The 26,064-nt window shown below is 51.7% G+C and overlaps 10 protein-coding genes across 10 annotated transcripts; 3 read left to right on the top strand and 7 right to left on the bottom strand.

Annotated features, from left to right (window-relative positions):
* Positions 1 to 355: 355 nt before the first annotated feature.
* Positions 356 to 1,278, top strand: J7T55_011496 (calmodulin; the record flags this gene model as incomplete). Its single annotated transcript, XM_053135115.1, has 7 exons — positions 356 to 409; positions 463 to 525; positions 614 to 629; positions 736 to 861; positions 916 to 986; positions 1,052 to 1,193; positions 1,244 to 1,278. The coding sequence occupies 7 exons, from the start codon at positions 356 to 358 to the stop codon at positions 1,276 to 1,278; spliced, it is 507 nt and encodes a 168-aa protein (XP_052999304.1).
* Positions 1,279 to 1,978: 700 nt separating this feature from the next.
* On the bottom strand, positions 1,979 to 3,376 carry J7T55_011495 (isovaleryl-CoA dehydrogenase; the record flags this gene model as incomplete). The annotated part of the gene is made up of 2 exons (XM_053135105.1): positions 1,979 to 2,075; positions 2,157 to 3,376. 2 exons carry the CDS (start codon positions 3,374 to 3,376, stop codon positions 1,979 to 1,981), a joined length of 1,317 nt encoding a protein of 438 aa, XP_052999303.1.
* A 211-nt stretch (positions 3,377 to 3,587) lies between these two features.
* On the top strand, positions 3,588 to 5,688 carry J7T55_011494 (carboxyl transferase domain-containing protein; the record flags this gene model as incomplete). Its single annotated transcript, XM_053135094.1, has 3 exons — positions 3,588 to 4,357; positions 4,452 to 5,493; positions 5,566 to 5,688. The coding sequence occupies 3 exons, from the start codon at positions 3,588 to 3,590 to the stop codon at positions 5,686 to 5,688; spliced, it is 1,935 nt and encodes a 644-aa protein (XP_052999302.1).
* A 359-nt stretch (positions 5,689 to 6,047) lies between these two features.
* Positions 6,048 to 6,584, bottom strand: J7T55_011493 (uncharacterized protein; the record flags this gene model as incomplete). Its single annotated transcript, XM_053135083.1, has 2 exons — positions 6,048 to 6,363; positions 6,490 to 6,584. The coding sequence occupies 2 exons, from the start codon at positions 6,582 to 6,584 to the stop codon at positions 6,048 to 6,050; spliced, it is 411 nt and encodes a 136-aa protein (XP_052999301.1).
* A 1,142-nt stretch (positions 6,585 to 7,726) lies between these two features.
* J7T55_011492 (llantoate permease) lies at positions 7,727 to 9,788 on the bottom strand (the record flags this gene model as incomplete). Its single annotated transcript, XM_053135072.1, has 4 exons — positions 7,727 to 8,722; positions 8,801 to 8,865; positions 9,014 to 9,244; positions 9,539 to 9,788. The coding sequence occupies 4 exons, from the start codon at positions 9,786 to 9,788 to the stop codon at positions 7,727 to 7,729; spliced, it is 1,542 nt and encodes a 513-aa protein (XP_052999300.1).
* Positions 9,789 to 11,200: 1,412 nt separating this feature from the next.
* On the bottom strand, positions 11,201 to 13,027 carry J7T55_011491 (isoamyl alcohol oxidase; the record flags this gene model as incomplete). Its single annotated transcript, XM_053135061.1, has 2 exons — positions 11,201 to 11,252; positions 11,571 to 13,027. 2 exons carry the CDS (start codon positions 13,025 to 13,027, stop codon positions 11,201 to 11,203), a joined length of 1,509 nt encoding a protein of 502 aa, XP_052999299.1.
* Positions 13,028 to 14,496: 1,469 nt separating this feature from the next.
* Positions 14,497 to 15,024, bottom strand: J7T55_011490 (uncharacterized protein; the record flags this gene model as incomplete). The annotated part of the gene is made up of 1 exon (XM_053135050.1): positions 14,497 to 15,024. The coding sequence occupies one exon, from the start codon at positions 15,022 to 15,024 to the stop codon at positions 14,497 to 14,499; it is 528 nt and encodes a 175-aa protein (XP_052999298.1).
* A 1,475-nt stretch (positions 15,025 to 16,499) lies between these two features.
* J7T55_011489 (opt oligopeptide transporter) lies at positions 16,500 to 19,630 on the bottom strand (the record flags this gene model as incomplete). The annotated part of the gene is made up of 9 exons (XM_053135039.1): positions 16,500 to 16,838; positions 16,914 to 17,203; positions 17,261 to 17,438; positions 17,503 to 17,766; positions 17,827 to 17,943; positions 18,118 to 18,282; positions 18,339 to 18,455; positions 18,583 to 19,188; positions 19,256 to 19,630. The coding sequence occupies 9 exons, from the start codon at positions 19,628 to 19,630 to the stop codon at positions 16,500 to 16,502; spliced, it is 2,451 nt and encodes an 816-aa protein (XP_052999297.1).
* A 3,385-nt stretch (positions 19,631 to 23,015) lies between these two features.
* On the top strand, positions 23,016 to 24,393 carry J7T55_011488 (capsule polysaccharide biosynthesis protein; the record flags this gene model as incomplete). The annotated part of the gene is made up of 2 exons (XM_053135028.1): positions 23,016 to 24,121; positions 24,315 to 24,393. 2 exons carry the CDS (start codon positions 23,016 to 23,018, stop codon positions 24,391 to 24,393), a joined length of 1,185 nt encoding a protein of 394 aa, XP_052999296.1.
* A 678-nt stretch (positions 24,394 to 25,071) lies between these two features.
* On the bottom strand, positions 25,072 to 25,993 carry J7T55_011487 (uncharacterized protein; the record flags this gene model as incomplete). Its single annotated transcript, XM_053135018.1, has 5 exons — positions 25,072 to 25,271; positions 25,335 to 25,442; positions 25,502 to 25,561; positions 25,611 to 25,672; positions 25,725 to 25,993. The coding sequence occupies 5 exons, from the start codon at positions 25,991 to 25,993 to the stop codon at positions 25,072 to 25,074; spliced, it is 699 nt and encodes a 232-aa protein (XP_052999295.1).
* Positions 25,994 to 26,064: the final 71 nt, after the last annotated feature.

Below are 26,064 nucleotides of genomic sequence, written 5' to 3'. Positions count from 1 at the left end.
ATGTCCAGGCCAAGATGTATATGTGTTAACATGCGATTGTGGGTACACAGAGTCACGCTGTAGACACTAACGTTTAATATCCCGAGACTGCTGCAATCAGGAGGCCAGGACAGGGCGAGGACGAATGAGCGGGAGCGCCCTGAAACAGGGATGCCCACTTTTGACGTACTATTTATGGGGTGGGGTGACGGAACCCCACCCAGCATAGTTGACAAGCTTCTTCAACGGACTCAACGGCCAGATAGATACCTACTTACCCTACATACAGCCGTCTCTTTTCTCTTGCAGACCTCCCTGAAGCTCCAGCACTGCCTCACTCTTCCGCATCCGGCAACGCATATCGAATATACAGACCATGGTTGGTGGTGACTCCCTCCGCACAGCCCCCCGGCAAGCCTTGCCTTTGTCGGTGAGGCTCTGCGCATCTTCAGCTGCTCGACTGACCGCATCGTCCGATCACAGGCCGACCAGGGGCAGCTCTCTGAGGAGCAGATCGAAAGCTTCAAGGAAGCTTTCTTGGTTTTTGTTAGTTCCACGCCCACTTCTGATTCCCTCTATCTAAATGCATACATGTGCTTTTACTGACGGTCTGGTCAATCTGTGTTCACTTTAGGACAAGGATGGCAACGGTCAGTGTTTGGTGGCCATCTCAACACTGGTGGATGACACCACCAGGCTGTCCGCGTATGCACGCGACAAAGATACTGAATATGAGCTGACCTGTGTATTCTACAGGTGAGATCACCAAAGATGAGCTTGGAACGATCATGCGTTCTCTGGGCCTGAACCCCACCGATGGCGAGCTCCAAGACATGGTTGACGAGGTCGACGTCGACAAGAACGGCACCATCGACTTCAAAGGTACGTTGCGGCACTCGAATCTGTGCTGGCTCTTTACTTACGGGTGGCATCTAGAATTCCTGGCCTTGATGTCCCACAAAGTCCAGGACGTGGACCCAGAGCAAGAGCTCCGAGAGGCGTTCAAGGTGAGCTTTTCGTGCCAAGACTGCGCGCCCGCCCGACGGCACAAGGGGCTGATCACGTGCTCCAGGTTTTCGATCGCGATGGAACCGGCACCATCTCCAAGGATGAGCTCAGATCAGTCATGAAGTCGATTGGCGAGTCGCTCACTGAGGCTGAGATCGACGAGATGCTTCACTTTGCTGATTCGGATGGGAGCGGTACCATAGACTGTAAGTGAAGATCACATCTTGTGTGAGCTCCGGACTAACTAGGATCATAGTCAACGAGTTCGTCCAAATTATGAACCAAAAGTAAGGTCAGTATTGGAAGCCAGGACCGAGGGGGATCATTGAGCATCGACGAGTACGGACCACATCCTGCGTCCTGCTACAGTCAGTTTGTTTCTTTCAGAGACGATTCATATACCGAGTCTCCAATTGCGCACAAGATCTGAGTGATGTAGAGAATCGGCCGACACGAAGCAGCCATGCTTTACGAGGCATCACTTTACAGAACCCCTCTGCTGACATGAGGGATCTCCTTTGTGCATGTCCTTACAATGCTCGTTCCCGATGAGTGTCCCGGAACTCGAAATTTGATGCTCACCCAGCATTCTTCCACGTGAACGCCCCCCTTTCCCCATGCAATGGTTCGTTTCAGGTCTCGCATCGCCGCCGTCAGCACCAATTCACGTTGGAAGACATAAACACATTTATGCTGCAGGAAGCGAGATGCCTTGGCAACCGAAGGCAGCACCGATGTGTGGCGACGTTGAGTTAGGAACAAAATTGAGGAATCAGTGCGGCGTCCAAGTCGCAGAAGGGTCATTTATGCGCGAGGGACCTCCGCTCGGGCACAGCCATGATGAAGCTCAGACGTTTGCAGGAATAAGTGAATTTTGATTCCTTGCTGCCACAAAACGAGAGCCCGAAGAAAAGAAGGACCCGCCTGAGCGCCGTGCATGCTGATACATGAAGTGATTTCATATGTTTTCCCTCAACCGGTACCACGTTGCTCACACCGAGTAGCTCGCGTACTCCTTGTTGAAGACACGACCAATGACCATACGCCTCACCTCAGAAGTACCGGCGCCAATTTCGTATAATTTCGCGCTGCCGCATACATGTCAGTCACATGCGTCCGTGAAGGTCTCGGGGTCTTCATTGAAGGTACGGTGGTAGGGCAATACTTACTCTCTTAGTATCCTCGAAGCTGGCATCTCCTCCACGTAGCCCATCCCACCAAGCACCTGTATGCAATCCAGGCCACATTCTGTGGCCCTTTCCGCAGCATACAGTATGGCACCTGCACAATCTTGCGTTTTGATGATGCCTTCCTCGTCAACAGCGCGAGCAGTGGCGTAGGTGTACGCCTTGCTGACTTGAAGCTTCGTGTACATGTCGGCCAACTTGCCATGAATGGCTTGAAATGTGCCGATTGGCTGGCCAAACTGCTTCCTTGTATGCACAAATGGCAGCGCCACGTCGAGCGCCGCCTGCATCAGACCTAGAGGCCCGGCGCTGAGCACCAGTCTCTCAAGGTCCAGGCCCTCCATTAGCACGCGCACGCCGCCGTTTATCTTGCCTAGGATGTTGGCTTCGGGCACGAAGACGTTGTCGAAGACCAGCTCGCCCGTGTTGCTACCCCTCATGCCCATCTTGTCGAGCTTGCGGGCGCATGCGAAGCCCTTTGCCTCTTTTGTCTCGACGATGAAAGCCGTGATGCCCTTGCTCCCTGCGTCGGGCTCTGTCTTGGCGTACACGACGATGTAATCGGCATCAGGCCCATTTGTGATCCACATCTTGGAGCCGTTAAGGACATAGCCCCCGTCCACCTTCTTCACCGTAGTTCGCATGGAGACGACATCTGAGCCCGCGCCGCTCTCGCTCATGGCCAAAGCACCAACCTTCTCTCCAGCTATCAGTCCGGGGAGATACTTTGCCTTCTGGTCCGGCGAGCCGTTCAACTGCAACTGGTTCACGCACAACTGGCTGTGCGCCGCGTAGGACAGCGCGATGGACCCGGAGGCGCGGCTCAGCTCTTCCATGACAATGCAGTGTGCTTGGTATCCCAGGGCCAGCCCGCCGACATCCTCGTCTGCCGTGATTCCCAGGAAGCCCGCCTCGCCCAGCTTTCCCCACATCTCTGGCGGGAAGGCGTTGGTCTGATCAGTTGCGGCCGCCACCTCGGGGGAGATCTCGCGCCTGGTGAACTCCTGCACGCGCTCACGTAGCTCTTCGAGGTCGGCTTGCGTGGGAGGCGTGAAGCCCTGCGGGTGCTTGGAGGTCGAGGCCCATCTTCGGGTTTCAGGGACCGCTGTTCTGGCACGGATAGCAAGGGACGTTGGCGACGATGCCTTGGGGAGGGGTCGCGCTGATCTGGCCAGGCGGCCAAGGACTCTCGTGCTTGACATGTTTGCTTGGGAATTGTATGTCGACTCAACTTGAGGAAAATCAAATGCTCACATGCTCCATGTCGAAGCGAGTTGTTTGTTTTCCCAAGAGCTTGGAAGGGGTCATCAATGTGAACCACCGCATTGCTTCGGCCCAAGAACGCAGGTGTTCCCCGGATTCCAATCGCGGTTCAGATCGCTTAAACGCGGGCCGAGGCACTGAGATCCGTGGATGCTCCAGTTCAACGTCACACTGCAAGTCGGGAATTGGGTCTTCACGTCTCCCTTTACCAGCCGCGCCCCGTCCTTGGATGCTTTCGTAGCAGATGTGATCTCGCCTCCTCTGCAGAGAGATCACCAGTCTCCAGCACCTTTCGAGTCGAACAAGATGTCGTCGATACGGAGCTCAAGACCAGGTCTGATCCCTCGATTGGCCCGCTCATTACCCCGGACTCAGATTCAGATCCACCCTCGTTCTCGCCCAGGGCTCCCATGCCAGCGACGACCCGCCGTCCCCATACTCCCCACGGGGAACGGGAGCAAGCGAACCATCGCCACCTTCACACCTCCGTACCAGGCCCAAGTCATATCTACGATCCAGTCTGTAATAGATACCAGCAGCGATGAGTTCAAGGAGAACCAGCTGGCCATGGACGAGGCCATGGCCCGCTTGACCGAGCTCACACGCAAAGTCCAGCAGGGCGGGCCGCCAAAAGCAAGAGAGAAGCACCTGGCAAGGAAAAAGATGTTGCCTCGGGACAGAGTCACGGCGCTGATAGACCCGGGCACAACATTCATGGAGCTGGGCGGTCTGGCTGGTCATGAGCTATATCCGGAGGCGGAGGTACCTGCCGCAGGCATCATCACGGGCGTAGGCGTTGTGGAGGGGGTGACATGCGTGATTGTTGCCAACGACAGCACTGTGAAGGGCGGAACATACTACCCAATCACTGTTAAAAAGCATCTGAGGGCGCAGGCTGTCGCTCAGGAGAACAAGTTACCGTAAGAAGACAGCTTCCTCTCTCCATTCGCTGTCTCAGGCGCAGGGAAGTCATTTGACAACATCCGTGCTGATGCTAACTCTCTCATCTGACAGATGTATCTACCTTGTGGACTCCGGCGGCGCGAACCTGCCTCACCAGTCCGATGTCTTCCCCGACCGCGATCACTTCGGCCGCATCTTCTACAACCAAGCACGCATGTCTGCAGCCGGAATCCCACAAATATCTGTTGTTATGGGACCTTGTACAGCAGGAGGCGCCTACGTCCCCGCCATGTCAGACGAGAGCATCATTGTACAGGAGCAGGGGCACATCTTCCTCGCTGGTCCGCCCTTGGTCAAAGCTGCGACGGGAGAGTCAGTCAGTGCCGAAGACTTGGGCGGAGGCAAAATGCATTCGAGTGTCTCAGGTGTGACTGACTATCTGGCCGTGGACGATGCACACGCCCTTGTCCTGGCGAGACGGTGCGTCAGTAATCTGAACTGGCCTCAGAAGACAGGCTCGCCACAACAAAAGGAAACTTTCACCGAGCCGCTGTACTCTCCAACGGAACTTCTAGGCATTGCATCTAGCAATCTGCGAAAACCCCTCCCCATCCACGAGGTAATCGCCCGTGTGGTCGATGGCTCGGCGTTCGCAGAGTTCAAGCGCGACTACGGGACGACCCTGGTGACGGGCTTCGCGCATATTTATGGGCAACAGGTCGGTATCGTTGCCAACAACGGCATCCTGTTTTCTTCTTCTGCATTGAAAGGCGCGCACTTTATCGAACTGTGTAGCCAGCGTGGCATCCCGCTTGTCTTCCTGCAGAACATTAGCGGCTTCATGGTCGGTACTGATGCGGAGAGGGAAGGCATTGCCAAGAACGGCGCGAAGCTGGTCACCGCGGTGGCTTGCGCCGACGTGCCCAAGTTCACAGTTGTGGTCGGCGGCAGCTACGGTGCTGGTAACTACGGCATGTGCGGGAGGGCATATTCACCCAGGTTTTTGTGGATGTGGCCCAATGCAAGGATTGGTGTGATGGGCGGCGAGCAGCTGGCCGCAGTGATGGAGACCGTTGGAAAGACCGTGGATGCGGGTCTGAAGGAGAGGATCGAGAAAGAAAGCGATGCCGTCTACTCGAGCGCCAGGTTATGGGTGAGTTACCATGCGGCTCTATATCACTATCCCTTGTTGCGGATACAGTGACGCTGACTTAAGTTCAAACAGGACGATGGAGTCATCCCCCCACAACATACGAGGCGCTACCTAGGACTGGGCTTACGGGCTGCCATGTCCGGCCGCAATGAAGTCAAGCCTGGCGACACGAAGTTTGGTGTCTTCCGAATGTAGTTGAAATCAAACTCATACTTAAGCGGACTCCATGACCGCATCCTTTTTCTCATACCTAGAACGGCCCAAACACATATCGTCTAGCACGAGTGACAGATTTACATGTTCAGCGGAAGATCACCAAAGGCAAGCGCGTTTCGAAGCGGAGAGATATCGGCTACTTATTTACAGCTCAGCGTTGAAATTCGACCCGGGGGCTCCCTGATATCAGGTAATTGTGGCAGCCTAGTATGGAAGCGGCATTGTATAATACTAATGCAGGAAGCTTGGGAGATTCCTTAGACTTGCGCATGACCTGGCCTCCGTGAGAGTCCATTCAAGTTCGAGGCCTCTTCATTTGGGTGCCGTTTCATACCGCCTTAGCTATTCTTCGCAGCATAGTCTTCCTGGCTCACCTCTTCCATCCAAGTAGTCTTGCCAAGACTGATGGCAAGATGCATCATCATGCTACCATCGTCGGCGCCATGCCAGTGAACCGTCTTGGCTGGGCACTGCACAATGTCGCCCACGCTGATGCGTTGGGGCTTGCCGCCCTTATCGCACACCCACCCACTTCCAGCCTTAACCTCGAGTATCTGCCCATTTTCGTGAGTGTGCCAATGTGTCCTAGCACCGGGCAGGAAGGTGACGTGGTTACAATGGATCCCGTCGACTGGGCCCGCAAGTTTGTCCATCCTGTGAGATACTAGTCAGCCTTGGTCTTGTGTACAGCTCGAAGGTCATAGCTGTGGTGGACAAGTGCGATAGACTGCGTGTGAAAGAATCTCAACACGATCAATGCATCATAATGACTGAACGCACCAGACGTCACCAGTGAAGGTGTTGGCAGCTTTGACTGTGCTTTCGGCTCCAATGCTTCCTCCACCAGTTGAATTGCGAATGATTGTACAGGGCATCGTGACTTTTTCACTTATGAGACTTGGTCATAGAATGATCTTTGGACTGAAGTTCGGTGGACTTGAGCATTCACATTGACTTTCGTGATCATGGAGGGAGGTCGGAGATATCCAAGTTCCGGGCTTCAACTGCGGGGAAATTGGTAGCTACATCCCCTCAGGTTAATCTTATGCACAAGGTCCATCAGGTGAGCATGAACTTTAATGAGGATGAGGGAAAAAGAGAATTTATGGTTTCCATTGTTACCCTCGCGTGTGGTGGTGTCAGGACCGGCCATGGAGGATGCGATTCATGATATAAAACCATATCATATATGACGCCACGAGTATGGCATCGGCGACGAGCATCATCGCAGCTGCGAAATCCCAGTCCACGTTTGAGTCCATGTTGCGAGCGTCCGAGACGATATAAAGCTGAACAGCGTTTCAAAAACAAGGAGGCCGAAATCTGAAGAATTCGGGGAATACGCTGTCTGGTTCTCTTGTTGCGTCTTGTATCCCGCCTCCCGAGCACAGCTTCATGATTTTGAGCGTCTTTAAATACTCGAGAGTCTGTCCTGGGCTTGGGCTCACCATCGACCCATGCAGTGAACCAGGCAGAAAGAAATCGGCCTAAAATCAATGACTGCCCAAAGTTTTAAAAAATTCCAATGCCGCTCAGAGCAGGTGATTCACTAGGTTTGCTCACTGTACCATCCCATTGCGGAAATGTGACTCGTCACGGGGCAATGATGAAGCCTTCAGTAAAACGAACGAACATTGTATCTCAGTACCAAGGAAGCCTGAACAAAAGTTCTACAGAAGCGACGAAGTGAAAAGTTTGTCACTCAAATGGCTGAATCTGTATAAGGGCTTTGCAGCAACAAAGCTGAAGACGAGTGTATAGCATAGCAAATTAGCCTTAGTGCATGTATGCGATGTAGTACACCACACCTATGTAAGTAAGCTCATAAGAACCACAACACCTCTCCAGGCATATCTGAGGAATGTAGGTCTGGAACTGGCTTTCCACGTGTCTTTGAAATCGACTTTTCAACGTACAAACATGCTGGCTTCTGACTTTTCATGCTCCTGAGCCCAGTAATTCAACACTTGCCATGCCCGCTTTCGGGCCTGCATCGACCGCACAGTGAACTCTCCCGCTAATGCGCAAATCGGAAATCAAGTCTTTGCTGTCCCTCGTCTTTTGTGTTGATGAGGTATTGCTCCTGCTCCTCAGGTGTCAGGGCGTTCCATTTTCGATCACGGACGCGGTTCCGCCAGATGTAGAACACCTTGACCAAATACATCAACAAGATATTGAAACAAGTGATGCCCAGCAGAACGCTGTTTCCTCGCTTGTAAAGCGGCTTGTCATCATCTCTGTAGATGTTGGACGCGATGATGTTCCCAGACTGTACAAACATGTTGTACAGTGCTGCGGAAACAGCTCGTGTGCGCACCGCGTTGCTGTTTTTCGCATTCCATGCCACCAAAATGGCGTGACAATAAGGATATGAGAGAAGTGCGGTCAAAATTCCATATCGAACCCACGGCGATGCAGATGCAGGGAGGACGACCAGTGCAAGCATCCAGGGGAAGATCCAGATGTTGGCGAAGGAGGACACAATGGCTCGTTCTTGAAGACGCCTCGAAACCCAAGTAACGAAGAGAAGATTCAATGCGAACATTACCTGCGATGGAATGACGAGCAGGTTTGCTTGGAATACCGAGAACCCGAGCTGCCGCAGGATGAGTGACAGGTAGTTTTGTGGAGGGCTCGGAGGAATGTAAGTCGTCAGACCAACAAGGTAGAGCGGCCACTGCTCCCAGTCTTGGACGGCCTTCCATAGCAGCTTGAGCCCAACGGCTTGGCGGTTGTTCATGTCACCCTTGCTAGGATCGTCCCGAAGCAAACGGTTGACCAAGATTTTCTCTTCTCGCTCGTCGAACCATCCCTTAGAGCCGCGGAACCAATTCTTAGTTTGGCAAGGGCCCGGTGGCATGAGGCCAAAAGAGAAGAGGCCAACAATCAAAGTGATAATACCTTCGAGGAGGAATAGCCATTGCCAACCCGACCAGCCATTGATGCCTCTCATCTGAAGGACACCTGCTGCAAGCAGAGAGCCCACAACATTCACAGTACTGAGAGCTGTCCACTATGAGATCTGTGTCAGCGAAATTCGACTTGCGGAAGCGTTGGGATAGTGTCGGACAAGAGAAATCAGAGGACTTACAAACCAAGCCAGACGTGTGGGTAGCTCATTCGATTTATAGAAATATGTCAGATACAACACGATGTCTGTTGTACATGTCAGTTTGCCATGGCCACATCGGAATAGGCGGGCGGAACGTGGGTCGCCGGGGATTTTTGCGGCAACAGGAACGACACCCTCGTCAACAACAGGAGGAGAAATGAAATAGATGTCAGCAGGTTTGCAGTGACTTACCTGGAATGAACCCTCCCATAAGTAAACCCAGAAGAGCTTTGATGGCGTAGAAGCCGGCTCGATTGGTGAGGAACGTTTGTGAGCCGGCAACGATTGACCAACCAATAATAATGGATGGGATCCACCGGTCAGCACCGAGCTTCTTGCTTATGAGTCCGCTCGGAAGTTCTGCGGAAAGGAAAGACACGAGAAAAATGGTTTGTCCATAGTTGAAATCATTCGTGTTCATGCCTGTGCGCAGATGATGTTAGCATAGTGAAGCAAAAATGCAATTCGAAGTAGCATGGAACAACTTGCCGAGCTCCTCCAGCATATTATCGGAAATGGCCCTGTTGATATTCCTGCGATGCATATCGAGAGCACAGAACATGATCCACTAATTATATCCATGTTAGAAAAATATGAAAGTGTTATTTCTTGACACCAAACTAGTAGTGAGGGCCAAAGATATTTTCTTGTAGTATGCTAGGAAGGCACTTACAGCCCATAGCATAATTCTCAAGTCAACCTTCCTAACAAGCTTACGCTCATCTTCCGCCGACCACGTGAACTCGGGGTCAAATCTGTGTCTGTTCTCATAGCCAGCTTTCTCGTAGATGCTGCGCCAGTGCTCTGCAGCAATCGGGTCGGAGAAGACATGGTGCCGGGAGTTGGGACCGTCGAGGTCGTCGATGCTCTGAGAATCAGTTCCGGGAGCGGAGTCAGCCGTCGCATTGACCTTTTCGGCGTCCAAAGTGGTCGAATGCTGTACAACTGCGTCTCCGCGGTCCTTCATCGTGGCGGCGGTTCCAAATTGCTGCCAAAATTTGGGTTTGGGGGAAAGAATGGAATGACGATTTGACTCCAATGTCAGCAACGTCGCACCCGCTGCATACATGAGCGCTTTCATTCGATGAATAACAACGCTCTGCAGGATATATAGGTACATGAGATGCATGCTTAGATCATGGCGTGGTGTTGCAAAGAGTACCAAGCCTTGCATCATCGCGCCAAGACATGGCTATCTTGTGGTTCCGTCCTATCGGTGCTGCCATCTCGGGATATTTGACTGGTATAGGTACTTGGCGTTAGTGTGAAATTTTCGTAGACAACGATGTTCCTGATAACGAGGGGAAAGAGAGGGGGAATTCTCAAGGGTGTTTCTGGTCGTTATTGGCATAATCTCCATGATCTAGTGACGCCTCTCATGACATCTAGACTCTCCCGGGACTCTGCTACGAAATTGTACGAAGCACCGAGAGAAGGCAAGGTTTACACAAATCCCTTGCCAATAGAATGCTTTCGATGATCGCTCTTCACAGTGGGGGCGTGGAGGTTCCGGGTGACTGGATTGACACTGTAGCTCGGCAACAGCATATTCACAACAGCTGAACGGGGCTCTTGCGCTGGATGACGATCTGGAATTTACTGATGTAAGTGAAATCGGATGGATCTACCAGACCTCCGACATTGAGTGACTTCCTTGTTGAGTGGACGTCCACTGCCACTAGTTGCCTAGGTAAAACATCAAACAGATCATCTTCAACGTCTTCAACGTCTCAAAGAACGGCGGCCAAATTCTACAAAATCACGAAGATCGGTGGCAACGGTGGAACTCGTTCAAGCAGCTCTTTTAATAAAGTGGGCTATGCTTTCAGATACTGAAAATAACAAGCCCCAAGCCAATTTCCCGGGCCTCAAACACAGCCGGAGTCGCCGGCCTAAGAACGAAATGTAATACTGTGCGGTAATGACGAGATAATCTGACACTCTGACCAAGAAAAGGATATGAAGTGGCTGGTTTCATACATGCATCATGGCGGACAGTTCCTCGGGCCATTGAAGATCATGCTGCCCGGCGGCACCATATTCGTATTTCCCCCCGGACAGTCTTTCCCTTCATTCTGTTCCTTTTGCATGAGTCAGCTTCTGACTGAAAGCAACTCGAGCGAGTTGAGATCACCCCTTCCAGATCTACGACTTGAGTGTAGCCCTGTTTCATGGTTGTAAGCACTTCATTCGCCCTTGTATGCAACCAGGCCTCCAGCTCTCGTTTTCCTCGCTGGCGTTCAGTGCCTTCACAGTCTTGGTTGAAGACGACATATGTTGGGTCTGCATGACTTCGGTCTTCTCAATATGCTCGATATGAATGGAGAGATATGTGTGATTGACAGAGACTCAGATCGCTGGCTTTATTGCTTAGGACAACTAGACTCCAAACTGATAGAAGACTTCGGGCATCAAACCTCCGTCGTCCTGCCTAGACATATGGCCGTCAAAAACAACACTGACTACTGTGAAATGAGGCGACGGGTTCGGAGGGGGACGGGCCGTCTCGTTTGTCACTTCATCCGTTTACTAATTGCTTGCTGGAATCCCGCTGTGACGTGATAACTATTTAACACTCAGAATCTGCCGAATCAAAGATTTTCTCGAAGCCTCTGCATTTGATGTGCTAGAAAGGTAGAATGAGAGGTGTATCAGCCTTTATATAGAACACAGAGGCGAATCTGGCTGCTCCACGAACGCCTCACTGCCCACACAAGTAGCGCAGTAGAAAGTATTAAGTGGATCATACTTCATCTTCGCAGCCAGATGATCCGCATACTTGTCCCCGTAAAACGCTGCCTTCCAGTCTGGGTCATTCCTGTCTCCCTCATTCATGTAGCCGCCCGTATCTGGTGCTAACCTCTTCAAGGCAGCACCTTTCACGTAGGTTATATCATTCATGACCGAATAGCGCTCAGCGTTGGAGGCGTTCAGTGCTACTCCTCGACCGATCGTCACGAAATAGTTAGAGGTGCGCCATGCCGTATGCAATCCGGAAGTCTCGTCAGATGCATCTGCGAATACTTGGCCGCCCGAGACGAGATCGATTACGTTGACGGTGTACTCTTCCGGCTTGCCGGCGATCACTTCTACAGTCTCGCGAACAGCAGTGTGATTCCCAAGGGATTCGCGACCTATAAGTCTAGAAGTCAAGGTGGACGAAGATCCTGCAGGATCATGCAGCCCTGATTCGGCCTCGTAAAATGACCAGTAGTCAGTGTATGTAGCAAAGTTGTCGCTGATGAAGAGTGTGCTGTTGAAAGCTTGGAGCTTGGCTCTGACCGGCGCGAATGCCGCCTCAGCTTCAGCCTGAGTCCCGCCGATGGTCCAGATCCCATGTGAATACCCAGAGGTCGCATTGCCGATGAACGGTCCAGGGTAACTGCGGGACCAGAAACCATATCCGGCGAAGCCCGCGTCGCTAAGATCAGGGAATGACTGCAGAAGGATCGTAACTGCTTCGAGAAGATCCGTATTGTTGGAAGTGTTCAAGAGTGGTGCCAAGTATAGATGGTGAGCTGTCACAGTCTCGACATTTGGGTACGCTTTGACAGTAGTACCTAAAACAATCCCATACCCGGGACCGCCGCCCCTGATTGCAGTGAACAGATCTGTGTACTCGCAATGGTTGGCGATGACGACCTTCCCATTAGCAAGCAAAACTCGAGCTTCGAGGATCTGGTCTGCTCCCATGCCGTAATTGCGCGTTGCAGGGCCGTGTCCGCCGCCTGATGGCCAGCCACCGATGGCCCCTGGCGAGATCGAACCTCCACTGACAACAATAACATTGTTGGCCTTTGCAAATACATTCACATTCTCCCATTGGTATGCGCCATCTATTAATATGGCATTTCCGGTCCAATTGGACCTCTGGCAGCCGTTGATAGAGGAGTAAATATCCTGGAATTGTAGCCCGTTTCTGAAGTATCGCAGCCAGATTTCGAGGCTACCGAAGCCGTCTGAGCGACCCTGCAGGTCATGCCCTGTACTTGTCACGACCAGCCTGATATTGTTTTCCTGCGAAAATAGCATGGTCGAATTGATCTGGTCGAGGTTGGTTGCATTAACAGCGTACTGAGGGCTTATGCCAAGTGTGCAGGTTGTTGGCACATCATAATCAGTATAGTTGACCGGCGCACAGGTAATGTTATACGGATAAGGTCTCCCAATAGGTTTCGTGGTCATGAAATCCTGATCCGTCCACATCTCTGTGACGTGTTCGCATTGAACCGGATCGAACGCGGCCCCAGGGTAACATGATGTAGCGATAGGGACAGACTTGACTAGAGCTCCTCCAACAGTCGCATTCAAAGAACTCCAAGACTGTTGCGATGGCCAACAGTCGTCATGAGGTCCCTAAATTTCAAAAAGTCAGTATCAAGAGAAGCGATGTGACACGAGCTGAGCACTGGTGACCCACACATCTGCAAGAGGAAACTGGGAGGTGCGTTGATGGGTTCAAGCTGAGTTGTATAGACAATGCCTTGCCCACAGAGCAAGCCAGTACAAGTATTCCGGTATGCATGTTGCAGAAGAAAGTGGCCCAGCTTCTGGTTGTCACTTCGTGCGTTGTCTACAGAGCAATTGCTTTTTGAGACAGATGCGGGGAGAATTGCCTTTAGAAATAGTGTGATACGACAGCACTTGGTGTAGCTCGGCTCAAGGATCCTGCATTACGCTTCTTTCTAGCTCTTAGTGTACTCGAGAGCAAGTAAGGCGGGCCACTCATGGATGATGACAGTCGGGGTCGCATCAAAGTCAAATTCATCTGCACGACTTAGTCACCATAGGCTAGCTCATTGGCCTGACGTTGAATTTCAAAAAGAAATGTATTCCCTGTCTAGAACTGCAGATATGGGACGACGGTGTTGAGTACTTCTTAGTCTCACTAGCCAACAACAAGCATTGTGGTGAGCATATATTGGCCCGTGTACGCGGATTGCTCATTGCAGCGTAAAACTCAATGGTGATAGTAGGAGCCTTCACAATGTGTCATGGTACGAGAATACTTTCAATTTTCCCATTATCATTTGAGTACTGTGTAGTCTTGAAGGAGTGGCACTTGAAAGCGCCCATACGGGGAGTTGGATACATATCCCATTCGTTACCAAATATCTGCATTTAGAGAAAGAAAATAGATTGAATTGATGGTCTGTGTGATTCTTGCATGTTTGAAAAAGCTGAGTCTGTGTGTGCGTAATCTGACTGTACTTGCAAAGCGTACCTCGCATATAGCTTAGCAGGGTCTTGGACGATATCCATTGAGCAGCTGAGGAAGGAGGACAGATCATAGCTCAACTAACTAGAATATCAATAAGCTCAGGATTATGGCATGAAATGCCTTAACAAAGCGTACAGAATGTATTAGGTGTAAATCGACATATTAACCTTCCGACTCCGCCACTCTCTAGGCTTATGTGCATGGTGAAAACACCGTTTTCCAAACTTTACATCTGTAGCGACTGAACATGCTAGCATCAATATCAACACCAGCCAGCTGTCAGAAATAGCAGGGCCCATTCATATCCAGACGCGCTCGTACTTTTCTCCACGCTCATCAAAACTTCAAACGTTCGGCTAACTCCAAGAAACCAAGCACCAAATACCGCACATCATAAGCAAATCATACTCATCAAAAGGGTATAAACCAGCCCGAAATCAGCCCCAGCAGCCCATTACATGGCCCCAGCAACAGCAGCGACACCGAGTGCCGCAACACCAGCCACAGCCATGCCAGTGCATCGCGGTGCGGCAGCGTTCTGCGTGCCCGTGGCCTTGGCCTCGACACTGGTGAAAACACTCTCCCAGGTGTCATCATATTGGGCGACGGCAGTCTGGAGAGACTTGGGCACATTGTCCTGGAACCAGTTGTTTGTGGTGACGGCGCCCCAGTTCCAGAACGACTCGCTCAGCGACTCGACGACGCTGGAGCCGCCGTCCTTGTCGGCTGCCGACCAGATGGCCTCGACGATGTCGCGGTAGTCGGACCGCATGGCGAAGGAGGTCTGCGCGCTGTAGAGCGCCGACGCCAGTGTTGTTGCGTATTTGCCGGTCGCCCACGTCGGTGTTGCCTCGCCCTCGTATACTTCTGAGAGGAAGGATGAGGCGTCTGTTGACTTCGGGATCGACGTGTCTGTTGGGGTCGTGTCTGCTGAGACAAGGGTGACCAGGCCCAAAAGGATGGCGGGAATGAAGGACTTCATTTTCGGTTCTCTTGGTGTTCTTGATGGAGTAGATTTTGATGCGTTCAAAAGGTTGTTACGATTCGCAATGTGAGAATTGGTTGAAGAGAACCTTCGAAAAAGCATTTTACCAGGGCACGGGGAGATATTCAAATTCATTCCATTCCTCCGCGTCGCGCGATATCGCCGCTCGAATTCCTGAGTGATCTGCCGGGACCAAATTCCATGTTATTTCATCAAAGGGAGGCGAATCAGAGAAGAAGCCTTCTCGTATAGAGGGTCCCGAAGGAAGCGCTAGCAGGACGTCATCCCAATGCGGTTACCAAGTCCACCTTTTCGAGAGCTTCTGCCTACGCTTAAATGATTTAGACGCATGGCGGCGGCACAGAACCACATACTAAGCAATAGTTTGGGAAGACAACAGCCAATCTAGCCAGTATTGTCGAATCCTTTAACGCTAATTAGGCTGTCCTGCATGTCCCGACACACCGTCTGCAGCAAAAACCAAATGACGCACACAACCGTTGTGGAGTAGGGCTGCAAGCAGGTGGCAGGCCTGGTCAACAACGAAGGTGATCAAGTGATCTCACCGCTTGAATTTCCCAGTCTGGGACCAGGCCTCCATATGGCTGTTGCCTAAAGATCTCTTGCCAAGTCGTCGATTTGCATAAGGCTGAAAAGCTTATTACCGTCCTGGCTCGCGCAGAATCATTTACGTTGACGCTCCTCTGCGACAAGAATAAGGGAAAAGTTTGGGCACACATCAACACGTCCGAGTGACCAACTGCGCGCGCGAGCAAGGACACCCACCCACCTGCCTGATGAAAAGGAGTTCGATCTGACTGCCAAGAGGGGCGTAAATTTGATATGCATGACTGCTCAACATTCCAAAGCACCTGCTCACCGAGGATCATCTGGGGTATGACAAGACATTGAACCGAAATTGAGGAGTCAAAAATAATATGGCCACGGCGCAGACCCTGCTTGATGCCCACGGCATCAGATACAATATTAGAACGACACCGCCACGTTTGGAGAAGTGCGAAGATCTCATTCCGGAGCCACCTGTGGCTTACATCTCCATACAAGGTTATACTACAGGAGGTTATCCTATGGAAGGTGATCCCACCAAGAGATTATCCCGTAGCTGGTAATCTTCCAGTTTGCACCTTTCCTTTACTTATTCACCCCAGAGGCACTGCGGCCATGGAGCGGACGCTAAGAGCTAAGCTCGTGCCTGGCAATGCACTGCCCAGGTGCCGTGCAAGCTTATTTGGGCATTTAAAGCACGAGAAATTTGCACCTGATGTCACTAAAGGTTGAGTAGAGAATCACATTTGACGAGATATGAACATTATTGGTGCTATATGGTTGATCTGTGGGAAAGAACCTGCATTCCTCACACAGGGCAGTTTTGCCACAGCCCGCTGGTCTAAGTCTGCGCCTCATCCGTCTATCTACCACTTTGCAGTTTTCCAGCCCACAATTATCGAAGTCTAGTCAGACGATGGGCAGAGATCGTAGTAGCCATCCGCGTTGTTGCCCCACCACGTGGGGAACGGGATGGAAGGCCCGCCGGCGCCGAAGACGGCGAACGACAGGATGAAAAGGACGCTGAGACTGGCGCCGTCAAAGGCGCCGGTGACGAGGTATGAGTAGTCCCTGAAGATGCGCGGGCGGTAGTTGCGCAGGTAGAACTGGGTGAAGAAGCCAGCAATGACCTGGCTGAAGATAACGCAAGTCTGGCTGGCGTTGTAGGGGATGTAGCCAGCGTACTGGATGAACTGCGGCAGGTTGAGCTCGGAGGTCGAGAAGCCCTTGATCTTGGGTACGAACTAGATGCGCCAAGGATTAGTTGGTGAACCGAAAGATTGTTATTATGATAAAGGGGAGATGAAGGAAAGACTTACGAATACGAAAATTCGGTGGACAATGACCAGACCACCGCCAACTGCCAGGCCAACGGGAACCATGTAGTAGAGACCATGAGATCCGTAGAGGTAGTTGGCAAGCGCCCACGAGGTCGCGTTGGTATTGTACGACTGCATAGTAGCACCACTCCAAGAAGAGTTGCCATTGCTGTTGACGAGCAGGTCGCGGTTTCCGTTGACGATACTGATCATGACTGCGTAATTGATGAAACCACCCAAAATAGTGCCGTATATTTGAGTGAGGAACATAACCCGAGGAGGGATTTTCACTAGTCACATAGGTCAGCCTTGCAAGAATTTCACCGATAAGCTCGAGATGTACGTACGGTATTCACCCATCTTCAAGTCATTGCACAGGGTAACAGCGTTGGAAATAACGTTGTGTGACCAAGCCGCAAAGTACATATTACCAACAGGACGACCAGGAAGCATCAGACCTGCCAACATCTTCGACAAGTTGTTCGTGGCGATACCGTTGCCGTACCGAGAGTAGAGAATAGTGCTCTACAGGCCCAAAGTTAGAACGTGTTTGTGAGGACATGACGGCCTTGGAGGGGTTCAAGCTTACCAATGGCGCAATGAATATTCCCAGAAGCAGCGAAACGATGTACGCCCATGCCGGAAGAGTGATGTTCTCCTTGATTACGACAACAAGACCAATGACGAAGCTGACCACAAGCACAATAACATACCACCACCAAGGCGTTTCCTTGTAGTGCTTGGCCATGTGGGCGTGGTGGCGATCATCATAGCGGCCGGCTTTTGCGCTTTTATACGCTTTCAGGATGTCTCCACCCCAGAAAAGGAAGCAATGCAGAACGAGAGCGCCAATCTAACTCGGAATCAGTATACAAGAACGACTCAGCCATATAATGAGAGAACTAGCACTCACAGCGGCATTAGCCATAAACATAGCGTAGGCGAAGGTACCCGTTAGTCTGGGCAAACCGTTCTCTGCCAGGGCAGTCTGGTTGAGCACACCGCCAGTGAAGACTTCAGCGATCGGGTACTGCGATCCCGAAAGTTAGCCATTTAAGGTTCATAAGCAGAACACTATCTTGACGTGGCACCTCTCCATGCCGGGCTTCAATGTGACCCAAAGCAAATAGCCGAGGCCTTAGATTCTCTTGCAAGGGGAGAGTTCTCTCCTTTTCACATTCGCATAGATTTAGAATCTGCTTACCTTTCCACCATCATCTGTTCGCAGGGTTGTCGACATGAATGGAAGCGATTTTGACTCCCACGCATTGGTGTAGTAGATGCCAAGCATCGCGGCGAAGCAGACGAGATATCCTACGGCGGCATGCACCTGCAACTTCAGAGGAAGTGAGGTGTTGAAGGAAGTGATCTGCACGGTTCCCAGTTAAAATCCTGTCTTATCACTCCCAGGAGTCAAGATCTTACATATTGCCAATCGAAAGACAGACTAAACAGACCAAGTCCTTCATTGTTGATAGACCCACCGAAGAGGTTAGTCAGCACGGCGGCCTTGTCGCCAGTAGCTTTCATTGCAGCCAGGCACTATAAGGTTTCGTGTTAGTAGGAGATCAGAATACATTTCATGGAGGCTTTCTTCAGTGGCGCGGGACTATTCCAGAGCGTTTCAAACGTCATGTTCGATTCTCCGAGAAAAATAATCCAGCGACACGATAGACAGCGTTATGGGTATGCTAATGGAGTGGGGGCTGCGTACGGGAATAGAGACACTGTTCAGCCACGGGAACATGTATGCAGGGAACCACTCGTAGGCGAACATGCCACCAAAGCTGTACCAGAAGTACCTCAGCGGCTTGGAATTCTTCAAATCCTGCCAATGCAATCCCTGGAGGGTCTTGACAGTGGGCAGAGTAGACCAGTAGACAGCATCGACGTGCCACACGGCGATTGGTCGCATGACACCGCAGATGCCGTAACCGAAAAGACCAATCGAGATTGTACTCAAGATGACGGTGGTGGCGCTCAAAGGCAGGTTGTAGAACAGGTCTTGAGCTGCGAACACCTGGACACTAGCTGCGGCATTCGAGGCGGATGTCGCCGTGATGGCGCAGACGGCGTGCTCTTTCAGGGTCCAGGGCCCGGGATTGAGGAAATGGATAGCAGAGATCCATTTGGGGCGGTTGCCCTGGCCACCTTTCGCCCTCCATCGTGCCTCGAATTTGTCCCCACGAGGGAGGAAGGCAGCCCATGCCTTGCCGAGAAAGTAGGCGATAAGCACGATGAAAGTGCCCGAAATGGTAATCGCCGTCGGTTTGAACTAAGTGCCCACATGTCAGCAACAAGGCGAGCACGTGATATTCAATCGACATTCAATATCCACTTACAGTGTAGATCTGGCTCATAACAGCCTGGAAACACGACAGACCCGAGGCAAGGAGCAGACTGCGAAACGTCAAGGCCGTGTCAAAATCGTCACGCATAGGCAGTAGGTGGCGTGCGGCATCAGCGCCGGTGATAATGATGACCTCGTCACTGCTACGGCCATCGTCGTCCTTGTCATGGTCCCCAGCATCCTCCCCAGAAGGGACGGGCTCGATCTTGTCGTCGGGGAGCGTGCCATCGGTGTCGGCCCGTGCAGCACCCACGGCGATGATCTCCTTCTCGTCGGCGGCGGCGTGGGTGGGGACGGGGAAGACCTTACCCTCGACGGGGTTCAGCCCGCCGACGATAATGGCCTGGTCGATGCCGGCGTTAGGCATGTTGTAGACAAGCAACGGCTATTGTCTTGGAACAGAGCTAGACAAGCCCTCGGAGAGAAGCCAACGCAGACAGACCGCTGGAAAAGGGCGGATAGGGCTCATGGAAAAGAGGGACTGGGCGACTTGGCGGCGCGTGGCTACTACATAAGCTTTTGCGAAGAAGTGGTACGGCAGATAGCAAATTGACAGAACCCCCAGCCCCAGCAGCCAAGGTGTCCACCCGGTGTATCGGAAGACGGCTGGGCCAGAGCATGTCGGCGTTGGTGAGCAGCGTCCCCATTGCCAGTCACGAAGGTTGTGGCGCGGCATGGGTCTGGGCATGGGGGTGAAGGATGTCTCCAGGATAGGAAGGTCGGACAGTGGGCAGCTGCAGCCCTGGAGAGCCCGAGGGATCGTCTCTGCAGCAGCTTGTACCGTGTAATTCTTCCTATTTGCAGCTCTATATTGCGGCCTTTTGCCATGCTGTCGCAGACATGCAACGACAGCAGGTGGTGCGATAAGGAGCCAAAAAGTGGCCATCGCACGCCATTGCACAGACTCCATCTAGCCTCCCTGTTGGTACTAGGGCTCCCGGTCTAGACAGCTTAGCCCACGAGCATCACGGCGAGCAGCCGAACCTCCTGCCCCTTTGGCTCATTTCTCGACCTGACACGAAGGGCCCAGACACCCGGGTCCGGCTCTAGATCTGGTTCTGGGCGATGGCCTCGGAGAGAGCCAGGTCATGCCGTGCCGACCAGGTGTTCAACCGACATCGACGTCAAAGTTTGACTGTTTCCTGCTCGACGATGCTGGGTAGCTAGGTAAATAACTTTTCGGCATGTAGATAGTTTGACAGGATAGAACGGCAGAGACGGTGATAACTAATCCACATGCACAGGCAATCTATCCAAATCCATGCATGCAACCCCTCACTCATCACTCACCTATTTCGGGTGGTATCTTGCCGCTCACGCGGGATGTGGGTTTACCTGTTTGATGGGGCAGCATCAGCTGCGCGTTCGAGATAAGAGAAGCAAGCGGATTCCTGTGCACCCAGCCAATATCGCTGCATAACCCGGTCGCCACATGGTCGTGGACGCCGGCAAGAATTCCAGATCGCTGAGAGGCGCATGAGGCCCATCCACACTCCCCTGCCGCATCCGGACATAGATTGCGATATCTGGCTCGTAATGAAACCTTGTGCAAGGCTCACCCCAGCTTTTTTGTCATTGCCCATGCCCACAATCCAGATCCAGAACCACGGGCACGTGCATGACCAGATATTGTCTGCTGCAGGGGCAATAAACTTTACTCCCTACGCGCCATCCACCCTGCCAGTGAGCGCTTTGCTGTTGAAGATTTACAGCAGCACGCCATCGCTCGCCTGCAAGCATTGCATACGCCAGAAGGCAGACCACAGCGATCCTATTCCACGCCGACGATCCTTCGCGCATCTATACATTTATCTTCGACTGTGACTAGGAGCCACTTCGGCCCGTGCTTAAGCGAGCAACATTGGTAGCACAGTCGTAGAACCAGTTCTACGAGCTCCGCGCGGGCCGAAATCATTGGGTAGCTCTTGGTGATATCGGAAGGAATTCCGTGATTCCTCTCGTAACCAACCAACGTTTAGTTTTCTGAAAAACGGGATCTCCGTTGGCGACATGTAGTCCCGATCCTTTGCTGAATAGTGGCAATGCCCCATGCATGATCCATATCTATGGATGGTCGGAGGGAAAAAGCCTTGACTCCAGTGAGGTGGCATTGGTAAAACTTGTGCGTAGATGGCGGCGGGGCAAGGGACACAATGCGGCGGTCATAATAACCATTTCTATCACGTATCATTTGGAACAATTGTCCATCGTGCATGATGGCGGAAAGTCATCGATGTCGCTACTGTGTCTCGAACTATTTGCGGATGCGAGATACGTCAAAAGGCGGCCAGGGTAGAGTGGCCAGAAGACAAGAACAGAAGAATTGCAATGCAGAGGGGCGGAAAAAGTGGGAAGGCAAACTTGGAGGCACTCCTTTATGAGTTGGCAACAGAAGATGTGATTATGCTAAATTCAGTGTACTTAAGTGCCGCCAAAAGTTTGGATGATCTGTCCTGAAACCTCGACAGCTGATTCTATTACACCCATCTATCTAGACTATGATATTTTGATTAGAATAGAACCATTTTGGACTAATTCTATGTAAACATCTGCGTGTTACTACAATTCTTTTGACTCAACTGTAGCTCAGTTCTGAGGTGACTTGGAGCTGACTGGATCTTGTCTACAATGTGGCCAACTCAATGAGCCGACCTGGGTGAATATTCGCATGGATTAAGCTCAAATATCATCCCAGGAGTCTCGACCGAACCGACAATCTCACGTTTGGTATCAGGATCCCGTTAGCCATTTTACCTGAGTCAGATCACTCAATTGTAGCTTCAACTTTAGCCTCCACGAGCTGTCAAACGAATCAAAAGAATCGAAACGCCAATGACAATCTCAGGAACGATGGACTTGGTGACCGAATTTGCACATGTGCTGTGCCTTGGAAAAAGACCCGACTAGAAAAGGCAAGCTTATCCTGCTAGGACAAATTCTTGAAGCTGATGTTTATCTCAAATCCGACGTGACCGCGCTCACTTTGTCACTCATGATTCCGTTGTTACCTTTCTTCATTGAGGTCAGGTCGACGAGGACCGTTGACCATGTATTAGCGAATGGCTACCAGACCGTGATAAAGCGCAGATAGCCCCCTGAGGCGCTAATCACATTACTAGTCACTCTCCGTGGCTGACACGATCTGAACTCATCATAGCAAGACCATGACATCGCGAGTCTTATGGCGAATCATCAGTATGCTTCGGGTTCGTAGTGGTGGCTTCCTATGCATTCGTAGAGTGACTTCTTATACAGATTAGGAGAAATGTGATTAGTCTGGCGATACGGTGCTAGGGGCAGTAGCCTAGAACATGATTTGCAGGGACCGAAGGAAGCGAACTACGGTCTTGCTCTTATGAGTCGAGATGTATAAGATGACACTAGGTAGCAGCGACCCACTATGAGTCGAAATGACCGCCGGCACAGCCCGTACTAGTGGTTGTTACTGAGGACCCTGGGTTTGGGTGCTCCCACTAACAAGGGGCCGGTAGCGCTGATGGCATCCGGAGTGAACGCGTGAGTCGAGACAACAACGTAGTGTGGACCACGATCTTTCAGGTTGAAAATTTATGAAGATAAATCCAGCATACTTCCCACTTCAAAAGGCCTGCATCATGTCCAGCATCAGATTGCAATCGCGACAAGCTTCCAAAGACCTCAGGCCTTGACAGCAATTACCCGTCAACTTATCAATGACAGGCACCACCACCAATCTAAACCACCACATGGACCAAGAAACCACCAATACAACCATGGATTCTCACCTTTACTCTATACCGAAAGGCATTCACGCCATTCCAACACATGAACTTGATCTCAGACCCGACTCTGAAGTCGACGCTGTACTGCTAAACCCACCACCGCCCTCATCGTCTTCAGAAAAGAACATTTGGCTCTTCTGGCACTCGGGCTACAGCACAATGCACCCGTATACGCAACGCACCGTACGTACCTATCACCGGCGCTTCTCTTCAAAAGGCTGGACAGTCCGCGTAGTCGATCGCGCCGCAGGCTCTCCTTGTAATGTGGCCAACTACCTCGACATCGAAGACCCAGAAACCTTCCCCAAGGCGTTCCGCGAGGGGACCATCACAGGAACATACGCCTTGCAACACACTTCCGACCTCGTACGCTGGCCACTGCTCCTCAAGTACGGCGGTGTCTACGTGGACGTCGGGCTGATGCCTATCGGCGACCTGGACCAACTCTGGAACGCGACGGTGGGCGATCCCAACTCGCCATGGGAGATCCTGAGCAACAACGCCGGCGGGCCCGACGATTACGACCTGACCAACTACTTCCTATGCGCCGGTAGGGACAACGCAGTTTTCCGGCGCTGTCACAGACTCTTACTGGCGCTCTGGGCCGAGGATGGCGGGAAAACGAGCACGGAGGGCATGTGGAAGAACCCTCTACTTCGGGGCCTTCCACTGCTAGGCCAGAGCTTGTCGGACCAGGACAGCAGGGATCTAACCGACTATATCATCCAGGGCCAGGTGATGCGCATGGTCTTGGCATTGGTCGATGAGGAGGACGGCTGGAATGGGCCCGAGTACGTCACTCGGCACATTTACTCATTGGAGTACATGGTCGGCTCACAGCTGATCAACGAGATGACGGCGTGGGACGGCCCCAGGGCGTTTGAGCTGATGTCTCTCAAGCTGCCCGAGCCAGGCGTGCCCGAGACCGAGGACCAGAAGCTGGCCAGAGAGATAGTTGAGGCGTGTCTGTCGAGGAGTTTTAGCTTCAAGTTGGCTCACGGCATAATTGTTCGAGTGGTTGGTGAGACGCTGGGGTCGCTGTGGAAGGCGAACCAGGGCTCCGACAATGTCCCTGGGACTTATGCTCACTGGCTGAGGTACGGGATGTTGTATTGGTCTCAGGACGATCTGCCAGAGCGTTTGGAATATGTAAAAATCACACCATTCAAGACGGGGCCATTGCTTAGAGTAGAATAGAATATTAGACAACTAGAGCGCAGCAAATACTATTACATGACAAATGGTAGTGACCAGGTTGCAGGTATCGTTTCCGGTAGCTAAACCCTAAAGCTTTCAGTACCCGGAAGCGGGCCTGGGAAACGGGCTCAAGTACTCCAACGCTGGTCAAGTATCCCTCAAGGATTCATAGCTCATATCAAGCCTATCCTTACTAACAAAGCCTCTTCTTTCTTCTTCGGGGCTTTTAACCTCACAGCTAAAGAGTCTTTGAATAAGGTGGAGTAATATGTTGTACAGCTAAACTACCAAAGAGGTTTATAGAGTTATCAAGGTATATATCCTTAGATAGCTAGTATAAAGTCGTCACGTAAACCTATTAAGGATCGTCGAAGGATTATAGAGCTACAGATTTCAAAACTATAGCATCGAATGCACTGCCTCAAGGAAATAGAACAGGTCTTGAAGCGAACAAGACAGATTGAATCCTCAGACTAGGAGATTTATACTACAAGCTTTGTCCAGCTTTGCAAAGACGATATGAGAGCCAGAGGCAGCTGGATGAAATATAAAGGCTTGATTTTCTTGGGATTGATAGAGTATTATAAAACCTTCAATCTGATATGCTCGTTGTCTGAAACCTTGAATGGCATCTGTTCGGCTATGGATGCCGTGTATGAAGGAGGATGGATAGCTCTGTAAAAGAGGTTGCATAGACTTTCGGCTGCGTCCGGAATGGACCCGTAGGTCATTTGTATCACTCAATTGTGAGGGGCTTGATATATTTTCCTCACGGGACTGCCTTAAGGAACGATATACATTGAAAAAGTCAATTCGTCCCCCAGGCCCTTGCATACTCACTCCAGCTTATCTAAGTGTATGTGTACTGCTGGATGGTGATGTCAGCCACAGTCCAGGTCTTGCCGCCGTCTGCGGTGACCAGATTGCCAGTGGCACCGTTGAGCCCAAGGGTCTTAGAGTAGTTTGGATCAGCGGTGTTCATGATTATCGTCGTGTTGACGTAGTGATGCTCTGGGACGGTTCCACATTTTGCCTGCTGGCACTCCATCGCTATTGTGAAAGGAGAGTCAGCACATCGACTCTGAATGGAAATGCTTGGGCGATTCAACTGACCTGTGCCCCAACCTGCGCCATGGCCGCTCGCTGTGGACAGGGTCGACACTACAACGCCGTTTACCGAGACCGTCTGGTCGAAGTTGGCCGTGGCATCATTGTACTTATCTGCGAAGGCGTCAGCACTGCAACGGAGCATCGATTAGACAATTTCCAGGAAAACTTACAGTCGTATGTGACACGGTCGCCTTGTTTTGCTCTGTATGGAGTACCGTCGTGTTGGTTACCTAGAGACGGGTTAGAACCGTCGACACTTGGAAAGGGAGTGTGTCATACCGTCATATGTGCTTGCGACGGCGCACCAATTGTTGTCGGTCGCAGCAAAGTTGCATGGAGATCTGTTCGTATGAGCTTTGGAGCCGGCGAACTTGAATCATGATGTAGGCTCACCCATAACCAACAGTGGAGATGGCAAGACCTTGGACGAGATGTCCATCTGCTCCTGAGTCAAACTTGGTGCCCATCCCTGGCCATAAGCCCAGATTTCCGGTGTGTGGACTGTTGAGGGCTGGCAGGACGAGTGTTGTGGTTGCCTGCCGAATCCATGAGTTGGTTGCAACTGGGCCTGTCGAAAAGTAGTTCCCAAAGCTGAAGTAACTTTGGCGAGGAGCCACGGCGGCGGAGACCGCAGGAAGACCGATCAGCAAGACAGACTTCATATTGGCGAGATCGTTACGGAGGTATCAAGCTTGTCAGACCAGGAGAGAAAGAGTATCAAGTATTGCAGTGT

This window comes from Diaporthe amygdali (assembly GCF_026229845.1).
Source record: "Diaporthe amygdali strain CAA958 chromosome Unknown NODE_2_length_3802984_cov_64_841326, whole genome shotgun sequence".
Lineage (NCBI taxonomy): Eukaryota > Fungi > Ascomycota > Sordariomycetes > Diaporthales > Diaporthaceae > Diaporthe > Diaporthe amygdali.
Note: the sequence above shows the minus strand (reverse complement) of the source record. Positions and strands in the feature narration are given on the sequence as shown.